The sequence below is a fragment of the Macrobrachium nipponense genome, chromosome 25 (genome assembly GCF_015104395.2).
Source record: "Macrobrachium nipponense isolate FS-2020 chromosome 25, ASM1510439v2, whole genome shotgun sequence".
In the NCBI taxonomy this organism is placed as follows: domain Eukaryota; kingdom Metazoa; phylum Arthropoda; class Malacostraca; order Decapoda; family Palaemonidae; genus Macrobrachium; species Macrobrachium nipponense.
In genome coordinates, this window is record NC_087214.1 from 63200422 (window position 1) to 63214064 (window position 13643).

At 41.1% G+C, this 13643-nt stretch overlaps 1 protein-coding gene across 1 annotated transcript in view; it reads right to left on the reverse strand.

Annotated features, from left to right (window-relative positions):
• Positions 1-13643, reverse strand: part of LOC135199453 (tRNA (32-2'-O)-methyltransferase regulator THADA-like) — a 355981-nt gene that overhangs the window by 104859 nt on the left and 237479 nt on the right. Inside the window, 6 exon segments of the mRNA XM_064227516.1 lie at positions 463-683; positions 1637-1790; positions 2055-2186; positions 2336-3434; positions 4039-4211; positions 4919-5103. Of these exon segments, the coding sequence (XP_064083586.1) occupies positions 463-683; positions 1637-1790; positions 2055-2186; positions 2336-3434; positions 4039-4211; positions 4919-5103 (1964 nt within the window).

A 13643-nucleotide genomic window follows, 5' to 3' on the forward strand; every position in this document is an offset into this window, starting at 1 on the left:
ATAATGGTCTTTATTTCATCTGCATATACAGCAATTACATGAAGGAAATACAGAGGTCAAGAAAAATAAGGGTATCACAGTTCCTCAAACATAAATAGTTCGACATTAAAAACCAAATCCACCCTTGACAGTGAGCAGTTCTATTCAAAGGAGAAATACTATTTAGGAAATTAATGAGTCTTATATGAGTAAACCTGAATGTTTTTCATGCCAATTCTTTGCATGTAAAAAAAGTTTGGTGAAAAAACAAATCCATAACTTGGCAATTAAAGTATGAATGAAAAGGTGACACATTTGATTCTTCTCTGAAACTAGCTACTGTTAGAGGAAACGGTTTAATGTCAAAAATACTTGCTAATTACAGTCTCCCTAAATATAGAATAAATCACTATGCAAGGCACTGTCTAAAGATTGCTGAACATAAATTGCTATAATTCAATCTAAAAGTTCAAATATTCTTACCTTCATAGTCTGCCAACAACACGCCAAGATTAAGGCATGATCACTTGATATCGCAGTTTCTGATTCGTAAACCTCATCACCATCCTCGCCTGAAGAATCTGGTACAAGTTCAGATCCTACTGCTTCAGTAGCCTCTTGCACAGCTCCTTCTGTGTTATTTTCACACTTCCTTATCATCATCTCAATTGATTCCCCCATCTCCGCAAAAGAAGGAGCAATGGCTGAAAGGTTTAAGGAAATGTATGTTATCAAGATTATCAGGTATGTAGTTTGACCACATTAAATTTACAAAACTACATGTCAACTGCCCACCCTATTTTATATTGATCATTTCTATCTATCTCTTCTATTTACTCTTTTTATTGGCTCATATGTGCCAAAAATTATTACATTAAAATTTTTTTTTTTAAGTATTTCTCATTTCCTCATGAAGAATAGGGCAAAATTAAACATTTTACAAGGTATCTGATTAACAACTGGGTCAATTTTGCAACATTACTGTAGTATCTCAATTTCACTGGAAGAACTCCCCTGATAAAATTCGCAAGGCTAACATTACAGAATTGAACACGTACTTCCGAATATTTCTAAATGCAAATTGATATGACTGGCAATGTAGTGCCTTTAATTATCCAAGGCTGTATGGAATTACAATGTGGAGCTTAAGAATTTAGCTGTGATCACTCCAATTTATAAGTAACTGAAGATTATGGGATTTTCTTATACTATAACCTTTTGGAATAAGAAAATATTTGCATTTAAAATTATGCAAGGATAAATATTTCTCTGTAAGAAAACAACTGCATCAGAATTCCAAAAGCTTTGCCTTACTTGAGCCTGTCATATTGTTGGTCTCGAGGAGAAACCATCAAGAGTCTATGTAAAAGTGATGCACTAATGTGGATATGTACTTTCTTTACTTTCCCAAAGTACCAGACCATCTAGAAGTACGTATTTTGAAATCATTCACCATTCTTTCACAGTTATGGCTTAGGAGAGAGGAATTCATTCGTTGTATTCTGAGGTTGTACATTATTATAATTACTATATATTATTATTCCTGTACTACTACAGTTATATAAATTAGTTTAACAAGACCACTAAGCCAAAGTATTATAAACAGGATGATTGGTTAACAAGGTAAGAACTATCATCTATTAAATAAGCTCCTTACCTGATCCATTCTTGGAAGAAATGGCTAAAACAGAAAGCATAAACTCTATCATTTCTACCATAAGTTCCAGCAACTTTCTCAGCAGCTTTTGTAAATATTCAGTTGATTCTACAATTCTGCTGCCATCAGTCTCACATAAACAACGTCCTAATGCCTGAAATAAATATTAGAACTTCATTATACTATAAAAGTGAGGGTATTTATGCTAATATTTTTAAGATTTGAATAATTTAATTACAGTATAACATTTCATACTACTCAGGAAATACAAATCGTTTAATTCAACTATAACATTTCATACTACTCAGGAAATATAAATAATTTGAGTCAATTACAACATTCAACACTTCCCAGGAAATATGAACCAGTTAATTCAATATAGTAACATTTCATGTAACTCCAGCATACACATACATACCAGTAAGCTTCCATGAATAGGGGCCTCTCTCGCTGCCATCATTATATTATTCTGAGCGCCTCTAAATTGAATTTCAACTCGATTATACAAGAATGAAAGAAAGTTTCCAGGTTTTTCAAACCCACCATATTCCTGAGGAGAAAATTTGATGATGAAGGACATTTCCCTTACCATATAAACAAATAGTATACAAATACAACACAAGGGAACAAGTTGGTAATGATGCAAAATTCGAACACAAGACCTGAATTAACAATATTTCAATATAAAACAAAACGCACCTCTAAAAAGGAAGGAATATTCAGATCATGGTGACTTGACATGATTTTGACAATGCTTGCTCCACTTTCAACATCACTTGTTTTGGGAGAGTTGCATAAGGACAGTCCCAGAAGTAACCACTTCCCAACTTCCTCTTGTTGTGGCTTCATCTTTGAATATTCCAAAATTCTAAAAATATTTTCAACTTCATCTCTAATGTCATCCATTTCATCAAGGGAACACAAGACAAGTGACTCATATGTCCAGGTTAAAGCCAAGTCCATCACACATTTTGAGGCATCATTCGTGTCTATCTGAACAATTTTGGAAAGTAAATTCAAAAATGAGCAAACAGATGTGAACCTTGGACTCACAGTAAATGCTGACCCCTTTTCTGCTTCAAAAAATGCCAGCAAAGTTTCCTTATACAACTGTAGAGACAGTATTCTACGCTGATAGTTGCTACCAGACAGCAAGTTTGAATGAAACTTGGAGAGAAACCATAAAAGCAGTTCACCGTTAATATACAAAGTAGAGTTGACAGGGAGATTTTTAAAATCAAGGTTAGCAAACTTCTTGATGGGCACATTTTTGTATGGAGGGGCTTTAAGCACAGCAGCACATGAGTCTCTCAGTCTCACAACCAAAGCTTTGTAACATCTGATCACATTTTGTCTAAAAGGAGCAGAATCGATATTAATGTTCAAGGAAAAGAATTCCTTCAACAACTCAGATTCAAACTGGGTGACTGGCTGTGAGGCCTTCTTTGTATGGCAAAGAAAAGCCAAAGCTTCACTTCGAACCATTTCATCAATGTGATTGATGGCACATCGGACAACCAATGAAAACGGCTTTGCTTCTACATCACATTTCTTTCCTTTATTTGACATGTCTTCAAAGAATGTTTCTTCATTTTCTTCTTTTGCTGAAATGCACAGCTCCATATTCTCCTCAATGTCCATGCTACCACAAGCTCTTGCTACTTTGAGCACTGCCACTCTAGCAAGCCAGCCCTCTGAAGATGACCGAACGCATTTGTCAAGCATAGTGGCACATACATCTGGATACTGTCGGATCGTTATGGGTAGCCACAATGTCAGGACATTCTGTCTTGTGACCCTGAAACATCAAAATTACTTCAGTATTAATCATTTTGTTTTTAACCACAAAAGGGGATAACTTGTGTGTTGAACTTGAGGGTCTTTTACATTTATTAGTCATGAGCTTTGTAGATTTTATACATACAGTGATACATTAAAATAACTTACTAAAGTAATGATAATATCTGCAACTGATTCTTCTATTTCAGTTGTTATATAAGAAAATACAATTAGAAAACATGTCAATAAACCATAAAATTCCCTTTTTAATGTATAGATTACCAAATTCTTGGAAGAATAAAGATACGTACTATGTATGTTTTTAATATTTATCCTCATTTTCCAAAAGTGAATTGCACGTCTGGTTAATTTTTTTTTCATAAAGTTAATCCACCTGAGTAGCTCTCAACCAAAGTGTTTTAAGTTTAATGCAGGAGCTGAATATATGTTTTTCATACTTGAGTAATTTCTGCTGCAGATGTGCTAGTCCACACAATATAAAACAACAGGTAAGTCTTGCTGTCGTACAAACCAATATAAAGCCTTTAAATCAAAGGGCTATCTCTCAAACATTATTTTCAAAGAAATTGTCCTAGAAACCCAAAAGATTAAATAAAACTCACCTGTCAGAGCTTTGAAGAGCCTTCATGATAACCTCAAGAAAGTATTTACTCCAAGATGATGATGTCACATCATTTACAATAATTTTGTACACATTTGTACCAGCTGGGGCTAGATAATTTACCATGAGAGATTTATAGAGGCCCTCTGGTATGGAGGGATATTTCTGAAGAACCTGGGTAAGATGTAAAACAAGTCAAACAATAAACAGTAAACAATTCTTTAAACTGGCAGTATTTTTATTTTTACAAATGACAAAAATGTCTTAACAAACATTCAAGCTTGAGTCTACAATAAACATTTATAATAAACAAAGCATTATATTTCTTATGCTCATTGAAATATCCTTAAATATGTCAGCATTCTAAACATATACAGTACGTAATGACATTCCTTACTGCCCAATTAAAATGCTCCACGATTTATGAAGCCCACTAAAAATCTAAGGTATTAGTTAAGCATGTACTGGTATAAATGATAAGATAATAAATAACAACAGTACTATTGATGAACTAAATTTGCCAAATTAAAAAAAAATTACTATAAATAACTTATAACAAGAGCTGAAAAGTGAATACGTACTATATTAACACAAGATTTTCCATCTCTAATAATACAGTACAAAATAATTTTAATTTCATATATCTACAATTAATTACTTGGTAAAGTATCAAATACGCAAGGGTCAAACATATGACCAATTCAATGCATCCCTCTGAAGTGAAGAGCATTACCATCCAAATTAATGAAGAGCATTACCATCCAAATTAATGTCTTAATTTGTCTGATTCATTTCATCCCCATTTTAAGAGTGCTTCTTGATATTGCACTACTGTGCAGTCAAAATACTGTCAACCAACAATCATAAAATAGCCTACTCACTATTTCAGCTCCAACAAATGACATGGCCAGAGCTAAGGGAGGATAAGTGCTCTTCAAGTTCCAAGCGTCTACGCTGACAAGATTGGAGATCATCTGCAAGGAAAGTGTTTTGGCTTGGCCAGGAGATTCCTCCTCACGAAGATGCAAGAGCTCCATCATGCAACTATACACTGTATCAGAAACACCTGGTGAATGGAAGAAGGTGGAATGAGTTTGTATGCCCTGAGAGCTCTAAAAAACAGACTGACTTACACACTAGTCCATTCAACCCTCAGAACACCACCAAAGATCAAATAATTATAATGGCCATACAAATAAATAAGTAGGAGACCCTCTTTTAAACATGGGGTATTAAAGGTGATAGCTGCATTAGCAGCATTCAGTTTGCATAAGTTTTCTCTTTTTATGATAACTGATTTTTATAGATTACTGCAGTCTGCCAGTAACACCAATGTTTATCAGACTTGCTTGCAGTGCAACCACTGCCTTTCTGGTGTATTTCTATGTTGTTTGAAGAGCTAACTGACCAACACAAGATCTTGCTTTTCATTGGTGTAAAACTATTTTTCCCAAGTTGATGCAATGCCAGAATCAATAAAGAGATGATATTCTATAATATCACCAGTATCATTAAAACATCTATGCAATAAACAGCACCAAAACTGTGGAATGATAATGTTATTTAAACCAAAGGTGTATAGATTAATCACCATAGTACTTAAATAATACAAGTTGAAACATTAATTCCACCATGGGTAATTAGAAAAATGAAATTTTCATTATTAAAATGAAGTTTTATTGTATACTTACCGAACAATTATAGAGCCGTGATTTCCACGAGCGGCAGGATACTAAATTCAAATTTAGCGCGTCGGCGTCGCCAACACTGGTGGTGATGACGTCATCTCCCTCCACTCGCGGGAGAACCAGGTACAACTGCCCAGGTGAATCCAATTCTTTCTGCCCGTCCGTCCACCTAAGGGGAGGAGGAGGGTGGGTATAATCATAATTGTTCGGTAAGTATACAATAAAACTTCATTTTAATAATGAAAATTTCATTTTTTATTGTAGTGTCTTACCGAACAATTATAGAGCTGATTACACATTTATGGGAAGGTGGGATTCAGTGGACCACTAGTATTTTTAAATGGTTACATTTATTGCAATACCAGTAAACACTCAAGGTGTCTGTTGTACCTTACCTTGTAAGAGAGCTACAGCAGACTGTTACTGCCTCTGGTCGGTGCTCTTCTTACTATTGTAGAGGAATTGGAATTTGACCAAAGTTAGCCTCTACAGGAGTGGAATCCTTCCGTAGTTCAAGCGAGTCAAGGCTGACTGACGGAGGATAGTAACAACAAAGATTGCCCTTGCCCTGGGCTAAGACCAGAAATTCAATCATACAAAACATTTGTCACCAACACCAGATTTAAAAACATATATACCCAACCATTGTAAAATCTGACCTAACAGACTGGTGAGTATCCCAGGTACTCAGTACCCCCAGCTTCCCTTGAACTCGACAACCTATTCAAGGTGAAAAGTTAGCATAGAGGTGACGACCCCTGTGCCGTTTCTCCCAACACCATGCCAGAAACCGCCACCGGACCTAACGTTTTACAATTCTCGAAAACCGTTTCTATCTCTTTGAGATAATGACTCGCAAAAACCGAATTCGATCTCCAGAACGTGCTCTGAAGAATCGAAGCTAAAGATAAATTCTTTCTGAATGCTAAAGAAGTTGCCACTGCTCTAACCTCGTGAGCTTTAACTCTCAGAACGGAAAGATTGTCGTTCTCGGACTGCGAGTGAGCTTCCCTGATAAGCTCTCTAATAAAGAACGATATAGCATTCTTAGAAAGAGGACGAGAGGGATTTTGAACCGAGGTCCAGAGCTTAGAAGATTGTCCTCTGATACCCTTAGTGGCAAACAGATACTGCTTAATAGCCCTGACTGGACATAAGAGCCTTTCTTCCTCCTCATGTCCAACCAAATCAGATAAGTTCCTTACCACAAAACTCCTCGGCCAAGGATTAGAAGGATTCTCATTTTTGGCTAGAAAGGTCAAAGATACCGAAAATACAGCATTGCCTTGAGAGAAACCGACTCTTTTGTCTATAGCGTGCAATTCGCTGACACGCTTAGCAGAAGCTAGTGCAATAAGAAAGAGTGCCTTCTTAGTCAAGTTCCTGAGTGAAGCCGACTTCAAAGGCTCAAACGGTGGCCCCATGAGGAACTTAAGCACCACATCTAAGTTCCAAGCCACTGTATCTTGCGGGAGCTTAGTGGTTTCGAAAGACCTAATGAGGTCCGACAGATCTGAATTGGAGGAAATATCCAAACCTCGATGTCGAAAAACCGAAGAGAGCATGGCTCTATATCCTCTGATCGTCGAAGGAGCCAGTTTCTTAGAGTTCCTAAGAAATAGAAGAAAAAATCTGCTATTTCTGTTAAAGAGGTCGCAGAAGTAGAGACTTTAGCACTTCTACACCACTCTCTGAAGATTCTCCACTTCCCTTGATAGAGTTTGTTAGAAGACTCTCTCCTACAACGAGCGATAGCTTCTGCAGCTCTTCTTGAAAATCCTTTCGCTCTGACAAGATTCCGGACAGTCTGAACCCTGTCAGAGCTAGAGCGGACAAGTTTTGGTGGAACCTCTTGAAGTGAGGTTGTTTGAGAAGCCACTTCTCTGGAGGAAGAAGTCTGGGGAAGTCTACTAACAACTGGAGAAGGTCCGGGAACCACTCTTTCCTGGGCCAAAAGGGAGCGATTAACGTTAGCGTTACATTGCTGTGCGACATGAACTTGTTCAGCACCTCTCTTATTAGACCGAACGGAGGGAATGCATAAGCTTCCAGACCCGACCAATCCAACAGCATTGCGTCCACCGACCAAGCTAGAGGATCTGGGACTGGAGAACAAAAGAGAGGAAGACGGTTGTTCCTCGATGTCGCGAACAGGTCTATTGACGGTCGTCCCCAAAGGCGCCAAAGTTTCTGACAAATCTTGTTGTCCAAAGTCCACTCCAGAGGTAACACTTGCTGTTGACGACTTAACTCGTCCGCCAGGACGTTCATCTTTCCCGGAACAAATCTCGGGACTAGCTGAACCTTCGCTACGTTTGACCACAGGAGGAGATCCTTGGCTACTTCGTACAGAGAGAAAGACTGAGTCCCCCCCTGTTTCCGCACGTACGAGAGAGCCGTGGAGTTGTCGGAATGCACTGCCACTACTCGGCCTTCTACTAAGCTCCGAAACTGTCTGAGCCCTAAGAAAATTGCTAACAGTTCCTTTACATTTATGTGGAACTTCTTCTCCTTCTCCGACCAAGCTCCTGAAGTCCGTTGATTTCCCAGTAGGGCTCCCCAACCTGTGTCCGATGCGTCGGAAAAGAACTGTAGGTTCGGGAGGATGGGTCGTAAATCTAACCCTTCTTCCAACCTTGCTCGAGAGAGCCACCACCTTAGGTCCTCTTTTATTTGATCTGTGACAGGAAAGGTAATCGAGTCTGGTTGTGTCTTCCTGCACCAAGAGGCTCTCAGGAAAAACTGCAGAGGTCTCATGTGCAGTCTTCCCAACGTCACAAATTTCTCCACTGACGTCAATTTGCCCAGGAGCCTCATCCACTGATTGGCAGAACTTACCTTTTTGTCCAAGAACTCCTGAACTGTCTCCAGACAGCCTTGAACCCTCTTCGGGGACAGAAAAGCCCGAAAAACTTGAGCATTCAGAATCATCCCCAAATAAAGGATGCTCTGAGATGGAACCAACTGGGACTTCTGTTTGTTGACCAGAATTCCTAACTTTCTGGCAAGATCCAGAGTTGTTCCAAGGTCCTTCATGCACCGACTCTCTGATTCCGACCGGAGAAGCCAATCGTCCAGATAGAGGGAGATTCTTACTCCCTAATATGTGTAGCCAGCTTCCTATCGGGGATAGAACCCTGGTGAAAACTTGAGGAGCGGTCGCTAGTCCGAAGCAAAGCGCCCGAAACTGAAACACCTTGCCTTCGAACATGAACCTCAGGTACTTCCGAGATTCGCGATGTATCGGAATGTGAAAATAAGCGTCTTGCATGTCCAGAGAGACCATCCAATCCCCCTGTCTGATGGACTCCAGAACCGACCGAGTGGTCTCCATATGAAATTTTGTTTTCTGGACATGCAAGTTCAGGGCGCTCACATCCAAAACCGGCCTCCAGCCCCCTGATGACTTGGGAACTACAAAAAGGCGATTGTAAAAGCCTGGAGGAAAATCCCCTTCTATCTGTTCTATCGCTTCTTTGAGAACAAGCGCTTCCACTTCTGCGGCTAGCGCCAGAAATTTGTCTGAGCCCGGAGAGTATGCCTGGAATGGAATTGGCACAGGTGAGAGCGAGGGAGGTGAAACGAGAGGAATACGATAGCCGAACTTGAGTACTTGCACTACCCAGGCTTCTGCTCCTCTGTTTTCCCATTCCTCCCAAAACAGAGCCAGCCTGGCTCCCACTGGTGCATGAAGAACCGAGCTTTCATTTGGAAGGTTTGTTAACCTTGGCCGAGGCCTTAGACTGAGGTCGCAAATTCGATTTCGGCCGAAAGAAGCGCTTGGGTTTTCTCCCTCGAAAAGGCGCTTGGGCCAGAGGAGAAACCGAAGGAACAGTCTCCACAGGAGCTTTAGGTCTCTTAGTAGACTGTGCCAGTAAATCCGAAGTAGATTTCTTATCTAGCGCAGACGAAATTGACAACACTACATCGTCTGGAAAGAGGTTATCTTTCACAAAAGGAGCAAACAAGAGAGCAGACTTCTGTTGGGACGTAACCCTTTTAGAAGCAAAGGAGCACCAAAGTTGCCTCTTCTTAAGGGTACCAAAGGCGATGAGCGAAGCTAACTCATCACATCCATCCCTAATGGATTTGTCCGCACAGGACAGAACACCAATCCAATCCTCCGCTAACTCCTGGGAAAGAGAAGGACAGTCTTCGATCTTGGTCGCTAAAGCGCCAATAGTCCAATCAAGGAAGCTAAAGACTTCCAAAAGTTTAAATTGATTCTTTACAACGTGGTCCAACTCAGGCGCTGTAAAGAAAACTTTCGCTGCGGCGAAAGCAGATCTTCTAGAGGAGTCGATTAAACTGGAGAAGTCTCCCTGGGAGGAGGCAGAAACTCCCAGAGAAGGAGCTTCCCCAGTTACATAAAAACCTATACCTCTTACGAAGCAACTTAGAGGGAGGGTAAGCAAAAAGAGCCTTCCCTAAGTCTCTTTTCATAGACATCCATTTCTCCGTCTCTTTCAACGAATGTCTAACCGCTTTAGATAGAACAAGTTTTGGGAGGAGAGGGTCTGAAGTTTTCCTCCTCATCAAAAAAGTCGAAGTTGGGGAGCGCGGAGCCGCTTTCTCAAAATAATCTGGATAAGATACCAGAAGAAATCTAAGGAGACGTGAATAACACGAGAGGTGATGTGAATCCTCCTCCTCTACTTCTTCTTCATTCTCCGATACCGCCGAAGAAGTAGACGGAACTACAACCGGATCTGAAGGTTTCGAACCACCCTTGGACTCATTCATCCAGTTGGTTAACATCTCTAACTGCTTGCGCAAAGGTGCCAGAGACGAATCAAAAACAGTTAACGTAGGCTTGGAAGAGCCTCCACAAGAAAAAAGCGAAGCAAAGTTATCCAACCGCACCGACCACCGATGTTCACCGGACGCCGGCAGGAAAAGAATTGGATTCACCTGGGCAGTTGTACCTGGTTCTCCCGCGAGTGGAGGGAGATGACGTCATCACCACCAGTGTTGGCGACGCCGACGCGCTAAATTTGAATTTAGTATCCTGCCGCTCGTGGAAATCACGGCTCTATAATTGTTCGGTAAGACACTACAATAAAAATGATATTGTTATGATACAATAAAGTTTCATACATACTTACCTGGAAGATATATACATAGCTAAGACTCCGTCGTCCCCGACAGAAATTCAAATTTTGCGCCACTCGCTACAGGTAGGTCAGGTGATCTACCGGCCTGCCCTGGGTGGCAGGACTAGGAACCATTCCCGTTTTCTATCATATTTTCTCTCTTCCACCTGTCTCCTGCGGGGAGGCTGGGTGGGCCATTAATCGTATATATCTGCCAGGTAAGTATGTATGAAACTTTATTGTATCATAACAATATCATTTTCATACAATCAACTTACCTGTCGGATATATACATAGCTGATTGGCACCCTTTGGTGGAGGGTAAGAGACAGCTACTTATGGAATAGACAGGTAAACAACATATGTTGTAGGTATAAATAAACCTTGGTTCCTACCTGATAGGTGGTAGACTTCGTCGCTGCTGCCCAGGAGTCTGCATCACCTCAAGAAACTTTAGCGAGATATATGATCTATGGCCAAGAGTTCTTGTGGGTCTGCCGATGGGGTCTTATCCGCTTACTCGGCAGAGCCTCAAAGGACTTTGTCAATGGGTGCTGATCCACTTATATGACAATACACCTTATGAAGGAGCACACAACCAATCCCGACCACCTGATCCTAACCACCGTGTTAGTATTAAAAATTGTTCCGAGTTATCCCCAAACTCTTCACAACAACCATAACTCAAAAACACATTATGCACACACACATAAATTTTCAAAAAAAATAATGATACTCATCTAATAAGATATCACAAGAGTTCCTTACTGAACAGTAGTGACTGGCCGCCAGTGCGGCATCTAGCACTTTTGTCAGCAGAAAGTCTAGAACATATCTAATAGACGGTATGTACAATTTTAAGGATTGGTGTTAGCTCCTATACCCAGGATCGTATCCGCCGACACGAAAGGGCCTAGAGAAAAACAATTCTCGTAGGTCACACGAACATCTCTCAAGTAGTGAGATGCAAATACTGAGTTGCATCTCCAAAATGTCGCTTCCAAGATGTTCTTTAGCGACATATTTTTATGAAACAGGAGAGACGTCGCTACTGCTCTTACTTCATGAGCTTTCACTCTTAAAAGTCGAAAAGCGTCGTCAGGACAGATCTTATGCGCATCTGTAATGACGCTTCTCACAAAGAACGCTAGAGCATTCTTAGACATCAGTCTTGTGGGGTCTTTTACCGCGCACCAAAGACCTTGTCTAGAGCCCCCCATCTGGTGTTTTCTCTGAAGATAGAATTTCAGAGCTCTTACAGGACAAAGAGATCTTTCTGCCTCTCTCCCTACGAGACTCGATAAGCCTTTAACCTCGAAGGTCCTAGGCCAGGGATTCGAGGGATTCTCGTTTTTAGCTAGAAATAAAGCTTTAAACGAGCAAATGGCTGAGTCCCCCTAAAATCCTACTTTATCCTCTAGAGCATGCAATTCACTAACTCTTTTTGCTGTGGCTAAAGCTAATAGGAACAAACATTTTCTAGTCAGGTCTCGAAAAGACGCCAGATGAGGAGGTTCGAACTTTTCAGATGATAGGAATTTTAGAACTACATCAAGGTTCCAGCTAGGAGGAGCTGGCCCCAAAGACTTCGTAGTTTCAAAGGATCTTATGAGATCGTGGAGATCCTTATTCTCTGTCAGATCTAGTCCTCTATTCCTGAAGACTGCAGAAAGCATACTTCTGTATCCTTTTATTGTGGGTACAGATAGATGCAAATCTTCCCTCAAGAATAGCAAGAAATCAGCGATTTCCGTCACAGAGGTAGTGGAGGAGGACAACTTCTTAGACTTGCACCACCTTCTAAAAACTTCCCACTTAGACTGATATGCTCGTCTAGTGGAAGCTCTGCGGGCTCTCGCAATCGCGCTTGCAACTTTGCGAGAAAACCCTCTCACTCTGACAAGTCTTTCGATAGTCGAAAGGCAGTCAGAGCGAGAGCGGGGAGGTTTTGATGATACCTCTGGAAGTGTGGTTGTTTGAGAAGATCCGTCCTTCTTGGGAGGGATCTGGGAAAATCTACTGTCCACTCCACCACCTCTGTGAACCAGTCTTGTGCTGGCCAAAAGGGGGCTATCAGGGTCATCCGTGTTCCTTCTGAAGCCACAAATTTCTTTAGAACTAGTCCCAGGATCTTGAACGGTGGAAAGGCGTAGACGTCTACGTGAGACCAGTCTAGTAGGAAGGCGTCGACCATCAGAGCTCTGGGGTCTTCTACCACCGAGCAAAAGACTTCCAGCCTTTTGGAGAGGAACGTGGCGAAGAGGTCCACATGAGGAGTCCCCCAAAGAGACCAGAGACTCTGACACACTTCTGAGTGGAGGGTCCACTCTGTGTGAAGGACCTGGTTCCTCCTGCTGAGCCTGTCCGCCCTTACGCTCCTTTCTCCCTGAATAAATCTCGTAAGCAGGGAGATATTTCTCTGGGAAGTCCAAAGCAGTAGGTCTCTTGCCAGTTCGTAAAGGAACAAGGAGTGAGTCCCTCCTTGTTTCCGAATGTAGGCCAACGCTGTGGTGTTGTCTATATTCACTTGAACTACTTTCTTCGATACCAAAGGTTCTAGGCTCTTTAGAGCCAGATGTACGGCAAAGAGCTCCTTGCAGTTTATGTGCCAGGACACCTGTGCTGCTTCCCAGATGCCTAACACCTCTCTCAAGCCTAAAGTTGCTCCCCAACCCTTCTCCGACGCGTCGGAGTATAACACTAGGTTTGGGTTCTGAACCTTCAGGGAGATTCCCTTGTTCTCCTTCAATGGGGGCAACCACCATTCCAAGTGAGGCTTCATCTCCACTGGAATGGGAAAGGCGTCTGATAGATTTCCTGTCTTC